This window comes from Amphiura filiformis, chromosome 4, assembly GCF_039555335.1.
Source record: "Amphiura filiformis chromosome 4, Afil_fr2py, whole genome shotgun sequence".
NCBI classification, from domain to species: Eukaryota; Metazoa; Echinodermata; class Ophiuroidea; order Amphilepidida; family Amphiuridae; genus Amphiura; species Amphiura filiformis.
The window spans coordinates 78,505,987-78,522,703 of NC_092631.1; the positions used below are offsets into that span (position 1 = coordinate 78,505,987).

At 34.5% G+C, this 16,717-nt stretch overlaps 1 protein-coding gene across 1 annotated transcript; it reads right to left on the minus strand.

Moving 5' to 3' along the window:
* Nucleotides 1-308: 308 nt before the first annotated feature.
* Nucleotides 309-16,717, minus strand: LOC140151465 (cerebellar degeneration-related protein 2-like). The gene is made up of 4 exons (XM_072173817.1): nucleotides 16,350-16,717; nucleotides 13,475-13,587; nucleotides 5,869-6,017; nucleotides 309-2,868 (listed from the first exon to the last, which is right to left on the minus strand). Exons 1-4 carry the CDS (start codon nucleotides 16,561-16,563, stop codon nucleotides 1,818-1,820), a joined length of 1,527 nt encoding a protein of 508 aa, XP_072029918.1. The 5' UTR covers nucleotides 16,564-16,717; the 3' UTR covers nucleotides 309-1,817.

The window sequence follows — 16,717 nt, forward strand, 5'->3', positions numbered from 1 at the left end:
CTATACACAAACATATATATTGAATAAAATATGCAAATTAAATGGATTAAATAATTTTCATGATATACAGCTTATAAATAATACTGGTTAGTTTTAGGGAGATTGCAAGGTTTATGCTTGGGTTTTTGTAAGTAAATTTTGAAGCCTCTTTACACCAGGAGATGTATAATCAACACCACACAAAAAATGTTTTTAAAATCTTATGTGTTAAAAAAACTTGGTCAAAACATTTTAACAACATTATAAAGGTTATGAAAACATTTTTGAAACATTTTAAAAAACATGATGACAAAATATTTTTAAATGTTGTCAAAATGTTACTAACCCAACATTTAAACATTTTGTGTAAAATATTTTGTGTTTGCTGGGTACGCATACAAAACACAGATACCAAAAAAAAATTTATGTTCAATTATTCATGACTCATGACTAACGAAGAATTACAATGCATAGAAATTAAAATAAGTAAACATGTCCGGTATTTTTCTATGCTTTGGTGGGGTTTTTTTCAATTTGTTCTGTTATTCTTTTTTCATGGAAACATTTTAAAAACCTGTGAAATGCTGTTGTTTTTTCAATTTCAAGAATTGCTTCAACTTTTGCTTGGCTTTTTTTTTTTTTTTTTGCTTCCTGTTTTTTTGCAAATACATTTTCACTGCCATTTATATGTGTAATTGTGACCAAGTTAATTGCAAAATATTCCAATTATACATAGTGAATTTTATCCAGAGAGCATTATCCTGATCTGCATTGTGCAGTTATGCTCATGTGTATACACGTACTTGTGTGACAAAAAAGAAGAAACTTATTATAGGTAATACGCTGGCGAAGTTACGTAATTAATCGGATTAATTACCACAGCAATAGGTGAAAACAATTTTGAACATATCGCTGCACTACAAGCAGGTTACACTCATCACCTGTGTATGTCTGCAATCATAGATTGATTACAATACTTGTCTTTTCAAAGATACTAATCTTACAGGTGCAAGTGATCAGCATGATATGGTTCAATACAGAGGTACTGGTGAACGTACTAGTGCAGCGCAGTATATTCAAAATTTGTTTTCACCTATTGCTATGGTAGTTAATCCGATTATTACGTAACTTCGCCAGCATATAGTTAATACCTGTGTGGCCAGAGTGCCCATCTCTCTTTCCAAGTGACTATACTCCTACCACACAACAAAACTTGTCTGTTTACCTCCCCAGCTTTTTAAGCCTGTACTCATTCACACCTGTATGAAGAGATGCAAACAAGTGCCTTGCTCAATGACACAGGTTGGCTGTGATGTGACTCGAACCCACAACCTTGTGAGCATGAGTCTGATAACTTAACCGCTAGGCCATAGCGACCAAAAAATATGTGTGTAAGGTAACATGCAAGCACTGCATGGCCCATCCATTACGGTCTTTGACTCTGGTGCAAGAGATCCCAGTTCAATTCCCAGTGGAGGCAATAATATCAAACAATTACTATCTGCTCTCTCCATAGGAAATGTGGGGCAGGTGCAGTGAATGACAAAGACCTCGCAGCCAGTTCCGATCTGGGTAATGCCTGGTTAGCTGTACACCCTACCCTGGGCATCATGGGAGAATAGTGCCTGGCACTGAATGATTCATTCAGGTTTAGGTTAAATAAGAAATCAAAAACAAACAAAACATTACAGGTGTCATTTCTATATTTTCTCCCAATAAAATTTGCACTTGTCCCTGTGATGAATTTTTACACCATTTTTGAGCAATGGATCTCAGATAAGAACTTTTGTTGAAACCAACAAATATGGTTTACCCTATCATGTTAGAATAATTGCTAATTAGCTACTTTGACTTGTTACCCTGTTTATTTTTTGACTTGTCTTTCCCACTACCTGACTTACCCTTTTTACATTACCTAACTTATCTTTAAAACTACCGGACCGCTCTTTTACACTACCTGACCGATCTCTGACACTACCTGACCGATCTCTGACACCATCACCTGGCTTTTTGTGCAGAATTGAAAATATATCCCTAAACAATTTTTTGTATTCCGGTGGTTGGTCACTAAAATGGGCATCTACCACACAAGCTCCCTCTTGTTCAACACCGGGAAGATCTTTTGTCGGTGTTGGTACCGGTGTTGTATGAGCTGATGTCTGCACACCACTGTCAACTTTCCTCCCTCTGATACTTCCTGCACGAGGGCGCCCACTTTCATCACGGAATGATCCACTACGACTGCGTGTTAACAAAGAGTTGTATTTATCCATTAGCTCATGATATTGTGTATCAATTTCAGTAAATAATGATAGTCCTTCGCCTTTGTCTCCTTGTGATTGTTGCATTTCCTCGGTAATAGTGCCTAAATCTTGGCTTCCTCTTCCACCCTGAGCACTCAGCTTCCCTTTATCATCTGCATCTTCCACTTCCTCTGCATTTATAAGACTATCACAATATTTGCATATCGCTTCATTGCTCTGATTCAAAGAACTATAATCTTGTTCAATTTCTTTCATTTGTGATTTCACTTCAAGTTTGTGCACTTTCTCTTCAAGTAACTGATTTTCTTTTAATAATACCTCCAATTCTAAAGCCGCCTCTTGTTCTTCCATCTTTTTAGTGGAGAGCCTTTCTTTCAAGTTCCTTATAGTCATGGTCAAGTTAACAATCTCATCTTCAAACACACTCTCTCCAGTGACTCTTCCAAGGTCAAAAGACCTTGCTCTCCTAATGGGGTAGCCATGGATGTTGCTACCTAGAGATTCAATGATCTTCTTTTGCCGACGTCCTTCTTTTAAGCGATCAAGTTCAGCTGCTTTCATGCGATCTATTTTGTTTTGCTGCTCTAAAGACTTGCTTTCCAGACTTTCTATTGTTTCTGTCATTCTGTAGTAAAAAGAAAATATACAAAAAAAAATCAGTCTCAAATCAATTTAAACTTTTTCACATCATTGTGCAAATATTTACGAATATTTTGTGTCTGACCAAGTCTGCATTGATGGACAGCCTCAATATAGGTTCCACACAGTAAACCAATAACCCTACCCCTACTGCCCTGACCCTACTGCCCTAACCCTATTAGAATCACAAATAATCCTGATTTTGTTGTTCATTGGCTAAGTAAAGACATCATTGGCATATGAAATAATCAATGACTTACTCTGAGAAAATGAAATGGTGCTTGTTTTTTTCCTCCCCAAAATTGTTAATGTTACAATTTTGGTGTAATTTTAATTCATAATGTATCTTTTTTATCCTTTGAGCAAATGGGCAAAATCATAAATATAACGTCTGGGGCACATGTGTAAGCTGAGAATTCTATAAACTAACAATAAAATGATCACCTATGTTTATGGGAATAAATTTTACCCAGAAAGGGCCAAAAGAAAAAGGGAAAAAAACCTAATGATAATACACAGGTATATTTTCATGTATTATTATGCTTCTCTTTACAAATTTTGCAAATTGCACAGCAATAACTGAAAATCTTGCTGTATGTAATTTTTTTCGAAAGTGTAAATTATACTGCAATCTTGCTCTGATGCTCTGATTGTGTGTATATGAAGTTGACCCTCTGACCTTTAAGTCTGGTGAGGATAATTAACCACAGACTAACTAATGAGCCAACAATTTGTTCATTAATCTGATCACCGAGATAGAGTATACCACAGCGTAAAAGCGTCGTTACTCTACTGACTGACGCACCAACTTAATTAGGTCAACTCTGTTTAATGACCCCTTGCCACAACTAAATATTGCAAATAATCAAATCAGAATATTGGGTAAAAGAATTATTAAAAAGAATAATCAGATATTGGCAACATTTTTTAAATCCAATACTGAAATTTTTGAAAAATGCAATGAAAGATCAAAAAATATGCCCAGTAAATATGTTATACATTGTAAGGTATGTGCCTGGGCAATGGAATATATGCTTTCAAGCTAGTATCATCATAAACAATGTGTAATCTATCATTTATAGGTCATAACATTTGGCCTCTTGTACGAAGGCAGCACGCAACAAAATATTGGTATCAAATATCAATTTATTAACATTCTATTAACCGCATAATGTTGTTAATTATTGTCCATTATATTGGCCAATGCCCACATAATTACTGCCTGAACTGACCACAGATGTGTTTATTTGTAGTATCATAAAAAGCAATTAGCTAATTGAGACCTAGGGAATGCCTGGTCAAACAAATACATCTCTCCAGTACTAGTGTTTCCCCAAAAGGGCTTTACATCAATGCTGAATCTTTTCTTAAAATCTAAGTATATTTTACACACAAAAACTGCAATGGGTATAAATCTTAGCTGTTTTAAATTGCTTATGAGTATAATTATGCGGAACAAAATGAATTTGAATATCATGCGAAAAAACTTGTTATAACATTATAAAAGGGTTCATACACATAGAATGGCAACCCTCCGGCCATGATTTCATCACATACTAATTTCAGTCCCGGCATAATAATTATTAGCACAAACTAGTGATTAGCATGTGCCCTGTGTAGTACATGACATGTGATACTTAAATCCAAACACGGTAGAAATGAACTCTACTTGCCACAGTTACAAGTGTGCACATTGTAATATATAATTCATCTTTTATTCTCTGGTAAACATACATGTATCTGTTTCACATTTGCTTTCCTTCAGCATTTTTTCCTTCCATAATTCTTCTAGGCCTATTTATGATTCCATTTTTCCTGCATTCATTTTATCTCTCCCTCATTGAAACCAAAATCAAAATGTGCCAACAATAATCTGAAAATATGGTCGTAGGTCAAATTTTCTTGGAAAATCGATATCATGACGGGTGCCATTTTGTTTAATTCATGCACCTACAGGGTGAGTCAAAAAAAGTGCAATAGAGAAAAGAATCCAGTTTTATTTAAGAACCGAGTTGAACCTTTTAGGTTTTAAAACATTTTATAATTAACATATCCATTAGTGATCTTGTGTGAAAATATCAAGGAATTAGCATTTACCGTTTTGTTTTTATGACACATTTTATAGCGATACCCAATTTTAATGTTTGTCCAAGAGACATCTAAAATGAATGTCAGCCCACTCTGTGTAAGGTAGATTTGGAACCACTGCCATTTTCTTAACTTCATTGGCATTGAAATAAAATGGAGCACCCAAAGTGTTATTGCCCTTGGTCTTGTTTAAGGAGAAGAAACATTATTTGTTCATTTTCCCTTTATTTTAAAGATGTTTATTCTCTATCAAAACCATATAAATTTGTAGGCGGGTTTTTCAAATGTCGAAATGAAATTTAGTGGAGTGAATTTCAAAATATCCAGTAAGTTGGACATATTGGGATTAAAAAAACCTGGAGTTGGAGTCGAGTGAGGTATGAAGGACTTAAAGTAATGTTAGAAAGTTTGTTTGAACAGAAAAAAAAGTAATAAAAATAATGCAAAATCAACCTTATTTAAGTTAAAGTCAGTTTCAGAGCTGGTGCATTTATCGTACATTGTGTGCTCCCATTCAAAATACATGTACTTCGTGGACAAATAATGAAATTGGGTATCGCAGCAAAAGGACTCATAAAATTAAACGGTAGAAGCGAGTCACTTCATTTTTTCACAGAAGGTGACTATTGAGTGTGGCATTTATAGAAACTTTCAATAATGGGAAAGTTCAACTTGGTTCTTACAAAAATATCGATTCTTTGCTCTATTGCACTTTTTTTGACTCACCCTGTACATGTATCCAAGCACTCCTTGAGTACCCCAAGCATTCCTTCCTTTTGCTCTTCAATTCCTTCTGAATCTATTTCGCTCTCTTTTATGAAATAATATATTTTGCTTCAAGACTTAATCCTGATGAGCTCATCTAAGTTGGAATCATATATTTCTTTCTAAAACTTACCGCATAATTCTTTGTTGAGCTGTTCTCAATTCATGTTCTAGCCTGTGATTAGTCTTCTCCAAGTCTTGTGAGTTGAGGTCAAGTTGTTCATAGACATGTGCCTTAGACTCTGTCACATCCCTTAAGATCTGCAGCTGCTTCTCCAGGTACTGTAATAGGACATAGTGATATCATATTACCTTCTCATTTACACATTTTATGAATCAGTTTTACTTCTAGATATGGGACAGTATGTTACAGAGATAAGATACACCTTTGAAAACCTGGGAATTAAAACCGGTGAACAACATTTAAAGGAACAAAAGTTACAAAATGTCCATCACCTTTGACAGTAGTCAATATACAGTAAGCCAAAGAATTACATGTAAGGTACCAGTTGTGTTCACCCAGGTTGTATTTCCCAAGTAAAGACAAATATTTCAAAATTAAAACAAGCAGCCAATGCCTATACTCTCTTTAGCTCTGATTTAAGATCTTGTTTGTTGAAATTGGTTGAGAATTAAAGAAATGATGATCTAAAACCTAATGAAGAAACAAAATCAAAAGTTGCACATTTGAGTTCATAGATGTCAGCTAGTTTTATTGTTCACGAACGCTTTGTGTACAAATCAATGGGGCATGCAATGGAGCAAACTGCAACTTTTAAATTGGCATCTTCCTTAGGTTTTTGGATCGTTGTGTCTTTATTTCTTGAACCATTTCAGCATGGAGCACCAAATTTTGAGAACTAATTTTCTGGCAAAATAGGGGCTTCGGAACTGAAATCTCAACACATTTTTGGTCTATGGAGTAAAACTGGACAAAATGTAGGTTGTGGAACTATGAAAAATTCCACATTTTCCAAAATCCTAGCTTAAAACTACAATATTGGGAGTCTCTGACAATCAAAGTGGGGCTAAAGAACTGGAACATAATCCCTGGTTAATTACGGGTCTTCAGAACTGCCAGGAGCCTGAAAATGGGACCCTTGACTACCACACAAATGGACCAAATTTTTGATAATGGACCAAAGTACTTGCAGACAAAGCATCTTTTGGACTAAAATATTTGGTGTATTTGGACCAAACAACATTGTACCAACTGTATTTGGACAAAACAATTTTGGACACAATTTTGCACACCCTTTTGAAGATCTTATGCTTATAAACACTCACACTTTATCAAATAAGCCTTATAAACACATGTAGACAATTACTTGGCTGACATGGCATCTATTTCAAGGAGCCTTGTGTGTATGGTTTAATTTCAAAGTATACCTCTCTTCCTCTGCACTTATTGTTTGTTGCCTGTAGCCATGCATTTATAGCAATATCTATTCATGAATTACACACCTCAAAATAGCACATGTAGTGTTATGTGATCCAGTAGGGATAGGAGACTACATCCCTGGTAAAATAAACTGAAAAGTATTCACCACATATTCTGGTTTCAGTGGTTTGAGAATTATTTTGAGTCTTATTATTTATGAAACCAATTCAAGTGAGGAAGTCTACCTGTTAAATACGACAATATATGCTATAATTTACACAAATAAATTGCCCAATAACATAATCTTGCAATTTTACATCAATGACCTCATGCAAAAATGTTCCAGGACCTGTTTGACACAGTCTGTCTTATTAAGCGAGCTTTTTTTCGATATCTAAATCAACTAGCGATCACCCGTCTTGCGCGGTCAGAGTCTTTCGCGGTTTGTAAATTTTTTATATTTTGTGAACATGTAAATGTTTTATTTAATGTGATTAATGGTATGAGAGGAGATTATCATTTAGAAATATAATATGTAGTATCCTTTCCATATAAATCAATGGCTTGAAATTGCAATTACATCATGATCGAAGCAAGTCTTCTTGCCACCATATCATATCCACCGTGAGAAGTCTTGCCCCTGTTTGATGCTGGCCGCCCTGATATTGAAGATTTTTATGCATTTACAGTACTTTTTAGCCCATTTTGGACAAATTTGTTGTACCTATTGGCCATTTTTTACCATTTTCGTCCAAGTTTGTCCCCCACCTTGAAATGTACCTTGCTGCCCCCTGCAAAAGTCCTGGCTACATCACTGAGCAGATGAACACAATTTTATTCAATTCCCTCTTTGCCCCCTGTGGTACACGGTATGCTGGCTGACCTGATATTTAAGATTTGTATGCACATACTTGTTGTACTTTTTATTTGTTAGTCCATTTTGGATAAATTTGTTGTACTTTTTACTTTTTAGCCCATTTGTGACAATTTGCCCCCCCCCCCCCATGAAATTTGCCTTGTCCCCCCCTCTCTCTCTCTCTCTGAGATGTTCATGATGGCAATCTTGACCTACAAAAAGGACATTATGAGATGTTGACAATCTTCCAAAAAGGACATTTCATCCTTTTGAGTAAATGTTGACCTAATATTGATGTGTGACTAATTAGGTGTTCATACACAGTCCCTGGTATTATATAATACTGTGTGATTGTATAATAGGTAATTCAATGACCATCCAGACTACAGGCATAGTATCTTCACACCAATGCCAAAACAGAAGGCCAATTTCAGGCTATGTCAACATTAGTGTATTGTGTTGGCGTGAAAAGTTTTAGCATGCAGTGAGCTGCCAGTGCCTTTGAAACTAATTAACATAATTTGACACCCTTAACGTAAACAAAAACAAAATTGGGCGTTTTATTGGGGTGCGGACAACTTTACTCTCACGCAGCGCAAAAATCCGTTTTCGAAATAATGTAAAAGCGTAGAAGTTTTTAGCCTTATCAATTCGAAAAACTCAGTAATTTATTATAGAAGATATATTATTGAAAAATAACACTTTGATGTTTTGCAAAAGTTCATTCTACAAACCATATATACTTTGATAACTTGCTTGATTTATTGTTATGAATGAGATATGTATGTTTTACAAAAGTGTTGTTGTTTCAGCCTTCTTTACACCATAACTCAAGAACCACAGGACCTACAAAAGTAAATCTGTGATATTTGAATTCTTCTACACACTCACTTTAAAATGCAATTTTTGTCAAAGCTCACTACCATTCGCAAGATGCTGTGAACTACCAAATCACAACAGTTTACAATAGTTGCTAACCTTCAATATATTCTTATGTTGTAAATTTGTTAATGTATATCTTCCACAATATCAATGTTTTTATTAAATGTAACTTCCATGTAATTTATTTTATGCAAAATCGAATATGAATCAATATGAAAACGAATAATGACTTCCTTGACTCATTTCCTATAAAATCAATATGTTATGAAGAAGGACATTGTGGCTTTTAATTACATGACCAAAACCTGAAAAAATATGGTTCCTCTCCTAATTAGTGCACCCTGGACACTAATTAGGTTGAATATGGTACTTGTAATAACTGCATATATCCTATAAATCCCTCTGGGTGTTTTTACCACACATAATAACCTCTTCCTTTGTAATCAGTAGTATAAATATTACACTTCCTCACTGCATACAGATTATGTTACAGGCATGATGCACACATTTTTGTATTGACATACATAATATTAATATACATTTGCCAGCAGATAATACACCAGCCATTTTGTGTAAATTGCAGACAGGAAGAGATATCTCATATTTTTTAATGATTTTTTCCTGGTTACATGGTTATGATAGAGTCACACCAAAGTGGTTACACAATGCTTGCCCAATATGGAAATGGCATTGACAACTCCATCATATGATTTCACTTCACAATTTTGTTTTCATTACTTCGGGGTTTTTTTTATGAAAAGCTGAATATTAAAGAAATTATATTCTTATTTTGTTCAAAAATAGTATTACACAGTTGAATCTTTTAAAAAGGGTCTTAAAACATATATTTTCTAATGTATTTTGCTGTTGTTATTTTTGTATGTTTGTAAAGCGCAATGTTCATATTTTTGGTATTGCACTATATTAAGCGCCGTTGTTATGTTATGTTATGTTATGTTACATTGTATACATTGTGCAGCCATACACATTTCATGCCAAGTAATTAAATACCCAAATAACTACCACTTCTTCACAAAACTGAACAAAAATATCATTTTGATATAACAATTTTGGTTTCACATTATTTCAGCAACAAAAATCCAAATTAATTTGTACTGAAATATACAAAATAATATTCAATTTGAAGCACAATTTTGATTTACTTAACAAGTGAACACTTCACACATAGCATATACCATATTGAGGATGTACACTGTGTAGTATATCCACCTGGCGAGGTTCAAAAATAATATGCCACAATTGTTCATTGTCATGATTGTCAGTGCGTGAAAGCTATGGCAGCATTTTTAATTGAGTCAAAAGTGGAACAGCATGATGGATGAATTTAAAATATACACATATACTACATTTATACTGCGCTTATTCACAGGCTGTACAAATGTATACGGTATGGAATTAATAAATTCACATTCAAATTCACAGTTAGGGGAAAGTGAGGAATGGTGAAACCTCAATATCTGATGACAGAAGAAACAGGGTGGACTAAAATGCAATCACAGTGTGTGTTCTACGGGGTATATCAAAATAATTGGTACTGCAGTTATGATGTTTATTTAACAGCCTGTTTCAAATACAACATTTGATCCTATTGATTATGAAATAGCCAGAATGTGCTGTAATGCCATAACATTAAAATCTACAAATCAGGTGCATCATATGCTACATTTTGATATGAGACTGAGAGTCTTGTCTGCAACTGATGGGTACCAATCATTTTTTATACAATCTTTACATCTAGTTAAGGGGAATAATAATCTCTTGTTCATTCTCTTTGGGATTTTAAAAATTCTCTTTTTGCCAAAAGTGATGTTTTGGTATGTACATATATCAGCAAGATCAACATTTCCATATCTAGGGGAAGTAAAGTTTTGTTCACTGTTATGTATTATATATTTGTCTTTAACAAATTTGAGATCATCACATTTTTGGTTTTGTTTGGAAGAAAATGAGACAACATAGTTTTCGCCAAATTGGGGTAATGCCGAGCAGTATCCATGTGGTCATGTAAACGCTAACAATCTCCAATTGTGTTTGTTAATATCACAAAACCTATTTATCATTTTTAAGGCTACCATTTAATAAACGTTCGCCATAAACCTCCGTATCGGGAGGTAATTCCTGAACGGTCACTATTTTGATTTTAATGTAACATCGGGGAAGTTGTGATCCCTAAATTATGTAGGTAAGGGCTTTCTGTGAACATCTTTGGCTTTATATTAAAATATTTATTTTGTACTTCAGTTATGGTCATTTTCACGGTAAAGGGTGTAACTTTGGATTTTTAACATTTTGATCCATAGTTTTCTAATAAAGCCACAGAATTCCATGATTTTTGGCCACATAAGTCATCTAGTTAGCAGCTACCTTGGGTAGCATAATCATCTTCGGGAGTTACTGCGTTCAGTTTTAGCAGGCTTAAATGTACCTAATATTGCCATTTTGAAAAACTGTAAAAAACAGTAACATTTTTGTAAAACCCTGTGTTTTCTTCAGTTAGTTCATGGATAATTTTTCTTATCCTGAAAGTACGGTCATATGTTTAGTAAACACTGCCACATTAGATTTAATTGTGAACAGCCCTGTATTTTTGAGAACCGGACTTCGATATTTGTCGCTTCGAGGCTTCATTTTCCGTTAACAATTGTTAACAAACTTTGTGGGTATAGCTTTGGTTCATAATTCTTGGTTATTTCTTCACTTCTTCTTGATTCATAACAGTTGATATCTTAACTTGAAATGGGTAACAAAAATTAGTTGATTTGCAAGCTTTTAAATTTTTTATAAAATCTTGACTTCAAAGAGCCGATTTTCCGTTAACTTTTTTGAAGCCTCCGAAACAAACTGTTCAGCAAGCTTGGGCAAATATAAATAAAAGAGCTCATCCAATCTATTTATCAAAATGTAGCAAAGTAGATCCTCAAGTCACTTGTTTTTAAATCATGGAGATATATATCACCGTTTGAAAATGGGACCCAATACAAACTTTCCGTTAACAATTGAAGCCTCCGAAACAAATGAAGCCTCCGAAACAACAGTAAACTTAATTATCATCTATGCATATCTAAATTGGTATGTTCCATATTGATATCTGCATTGTAATTGTTGCATGATATGTGCAGAATGTCATAAATTTAAAAAAAAAAGATATTATGGTTAATGCTTGAAAAATATACTGATATCCAAGAAAGCCCGTTTCGGAGGCTTCACATGCAAATAACACCATACTTAACAAATGGGTGAAAAAATTATCATGTTATAAATCTGCAATATCTGCCGCATAGAATCATTGATTCAATACACACAAGAAAATAACAGCTTAGATGATCCCAACAGTGTTGTTTTCAAAAAACTACTTCTGCCATGTTTAACCATTGTAAACATGAAGCCTCCGAAACAAAAAAATGACTTGCTGTGATAATTTAATTTTTGTCACAACTGAAATTCAATACTTAGAAGCAAAGCATGAAAATTGGTAATTGTGATATTTTTTACCTATTTTTTCATGTCAACTTGTAGTAGTTAGCCAAATATTTTACTTTTATGATCACCTGTGTTGTTAACTGAAGCCTCCGAAACACAAATCGCTTGAATTGCCAATTCTAAAAAATAACTCCAATTTCTGTGAAACTTGGCTGGGAGGTTCCTTTCATCAAGTAGTATTTGTACATGAAGTTAGACATTTAAATTATTTTAGGAACCCAATTAAAACTTAAAAAATATGTTTAAGGTTGGGAAATTTCCATTGCAAATGACCCTTGATGTTAAAAATTTTCAAAATTGCAATTACAAACATAGCAAAACATGGTATAAAATTTAACTTATATCTGTTGACTTACTTTGGAATGGGATTTCGCATGTATTCCAGCTTTCATGTCATAATTTTCTGAGCTTATGTAAAATACATTTTTTCTTAGATTTTAACCAAAATGTTATGGAAATGTCAAATTTTTTATCAGAAATCAAAAGGTTTAAGCCTTGAAACACTATTTTACTGGAATTTAAGTTGCTTCTATGCATGATTACAGTAAACAGAAACATATTTAAGTGGTTTGAAATTTTGACCCTAAAAATCAAAAGTTACACCCTTTACTGTGAAAATGACCTTATACGTATAAATAAGTCTTGGGAGTTCACCATTCCTACTCTTCCTCAGGTATAATTTTAGTCCTCTCAAACTAATTTCACAAAAAAAGGACATTTTGTCATTTGAGCATCATCTTTATTACAGTACCGGTATGGTTCAATAAATATCCATACAAAAAAGCTTATTTACAAAATTATGTTGATCAATCAGTTCGAACACTGAATTTCCCAGTTACGCATAATTGCATAATGCATATCCCATATTATTACAGTGTCCCATAGGCCACTGTGTAGTGATTTTTATAGACTGTCCACAGACAAAAATACAAATTGGATGATTTTTTGTCTAAAACAAATCTGAAAAGGAAAGGTTACCCACACAAACATTTCTGATGGTAATTGGTATACAATTCTGTTCAATGCTGGAGTGGGGTAGTAAAGAGGTCTCAAAATGGTCAAAATGATTGAAAATTGTTTGAATTTTTCATCAAAATGTAATTTTTTTTGACTACTCACCACAATTTGCATAGCTTGTTCTTCATTTTCTTGTTGTGCTGTTAGGATGTTAGCATCCAACTCTTTATTTCTCTCCAACAATGTCTTGCCAAGCTCTGCAGCCAGGTGTAAGTCTAAACAACAAAAATAAACACAATTTATTATACAAACACCTTTATTTCACTGCATTTGGTTATAGGTATGATGCTCATAGAACAACATGACACTTTGGGCAAATAAAGATTATTAATCTTCAAGCATGAGAATGCATTTCAATGAAAATACAGACATCTAAATTCTGGAAAAAACACTCCAAAACAGACTAAGAAAAATATATAAAGATGCAGAAATTTGGGCAACAAGAAATCAGGTATTCCTGTTTAAACAGGAAAGTTTCCATGCATGAATCTTTTTGATACAAATTATTATTATTTAATATCATTTATAATGCATGTGTACCACAAAAATGCTGAATTATGAATCCACAAGTATATGTGTAAGCGTGTTACAGGGTGTCCCAGAATAAAATATAAAATCAGAGTTCGGTGTTTAGATTGGTAGGCCTACACAATTGACATAATTTCCGTTAATTTCATCCTCATTTTTTTTGGTAAAACAATATGAAAATCTCTGAAACTTTTTTATGTTTTTACTGTGAATTTGATGTGTGCGTAATGACAACATCGAAATATCAAAAGTGCCCATAGCAAATTTAAGGCAAAAAGCTTCAGTCAGTATTTTCAGTTACAATGCAAGAAAGCTGAAATTGATGCCAAATTTGCTCACTGGTAGCTTCACATTCAAGCCTAGAGTCCAAAGCTAGCCAAATCTAGTAGAAATTGATGAAAGCATATCTGTGTAAAGCAATGGAAGTTCGGATGAATACACAGCAAATCATGATCACATCTCTCTAGACTCTAGCCTTGAATGCGTAACAACCTTATCAAAGAGTCCAGACAGTATTTAATCAAGATCAAGGTACCGCTAAACTATAACAACTAACAAGTACACATCTATGCAAATTCAATTCTCAAGTAAGGCCAGCCATGATGGTGGTTCAATTCAGGCGCATGCCCGGGGGTTTGGGGCTGCAGCCCCGGTCTTTAAAAAAAAAAAGAGGGAGAAAGAGAGAGAAGGGAGAGGGAGGGCGAGGGAGTGAGAGTGGCATAGCCAGTGGGGGTAGGGGGACATAGTACCTCCTAAAATCAAAGGGGGAAAATGCACCCCAAAAGTGGATCCATAGGCCTACATTGTATTTCACAAATTTTGAAGGAAATTTGAACGCATTTATAGCCACTTTTTTGGTCAAATTTCCCGAGAATGGAGCTGAATGGAAAATATTCCTATAAATAGATGCATATAATAGGCATATGCTCCAAAATAACCAATAATAATGTAAAAATGTTGCACCAAATACCTTCATAAATAGGCTTTGAATGTGAGTTATATTCATATAAAACTAAAATACACGGCTCATTTGGAAAAGTTAAAATATATGGTCCGAAAATAACCAATAAATGTGTAAAAATGTTGCACCATGGCTCCATTGGGAATCAAAAATTCTCTAATTCTGAGGGCCGGGGGGCACATCCCCCCTCAGACACCCCCCTGAGTGTGGAGTGTGCAGTGGTCCTTTGACCATAAATGCCTTCATTGAAGCTTTGATTGCGATTTATTGAGCATGAGTGTTCATATTAAACTAAAATTTGCGGCTCAGTTGGAAATCTGGTAAAATATATGCTCCGAAAATAACCTACAAATGTGTACAAATGTTGCACCAAATGGCTCCATTGGGGCTTTCAACTTAAAAAAATTTCTAATTCTCAGACAACCCCCTGTCGCGCAAGAGCGGCTGCGGCGCTGACGCGCCGATGTTCAACCTTTAAACATTTTCAGTTCAGACTTCAGCCCCCGGGGGTCCCGGTTTCTGGGCACGCCCCTGCAGTGTACGCTATATATTCGTACGTATGTACATTATTAAGCGCAGCATTGCCAGCATATAAATAACAACTGATTTTTATTTGGGTGCGCCATCGGATATCACGTTACTGATGCAGCCAGTCACTGTGTGTAAATAGTCAAGTTTTCGTCAGATGTGGCTCCGACTTCATCACCCGAATGAAAATCAGTTGTTATGGAATCCCGTCATCAAAGCCTATCTACTTACTAACATATAAATACAATTATATGATGATTATGAATCAAATACTAGACTCGCTACATGTACCAGTCCTATATACATTGTAATATATGCCATACAGTAGCAAGTATATAGGACTGGCACAAGCCATTTTGTATGTATGGGAAATACACACATATGTATTTATTTGCGCAGCTAGGTCATAGATTTGCAAAATTTCTTTAAAATGTTGTCGACGTCAATGTATAAATTGGTACCGGCACAACCTTTTTTATTGTGCTAAATAATAAATACTATTCTCAGTTGAATGAAACAAAACTAAGGTTCGAATGCATTTTAGTGTCCAAAAAGGCAAAAATTATTGGCAAAATTCTGCGCCCTTGCGAAGGGTGCAGAATTCAATCAAATCGGGTATAAATCTGATCTTTGCGATCAAAAAGCAAAATACAAAATTACAACATAGGACGTACTATTGGCAAAAGACATTTATTTATTACCAAACAATATAGAATAGAACATTTGACCTTAACTTGTCAACATATTGAAGAAAATGTGCTCTCCAAAAATATGGAGTGCACAAACAATTCCCATTCAAACATGTAGGAAACTGAAAGTGCATGATCACAGTCTAATCAAAATACCAATCAACATAATCAACATGAATACAAATTTTCACATGTTCATCATGTTTTCATTTTCAATCAAAACCAAAATATTTTATACGCCAAGTAAGGCAATTCTAGTAGGCCTACTCACCATTTTCGTACCAGCCTTCTTCCCATTCTAATTCCTGCATGTTGTGATCCACAATACCGTCAGTAGCTGAATGGTGTTCCCTGGCTTGCTTACTAACTACTGTACTACCCATATGAGCATTATTATGATTCATCGCTTCCCCTGCTACCGACCCTGCTGTCCCTTGCCCCGAAACAACCCCATCCCCTAACGCCAAATGTCGTGGTGCAATCATTTCAATAACATCATCTAACACAGTGAATCATAATTTACAAAAATATGCTAGTCGTGAATTAATGTTCTCAATTCCAAAGCAGTTTGGCAACATTTTTTTATACCACCCATCTCGCTCACATCTTCATCAATCGGCAAGATGACAACAAAATTGA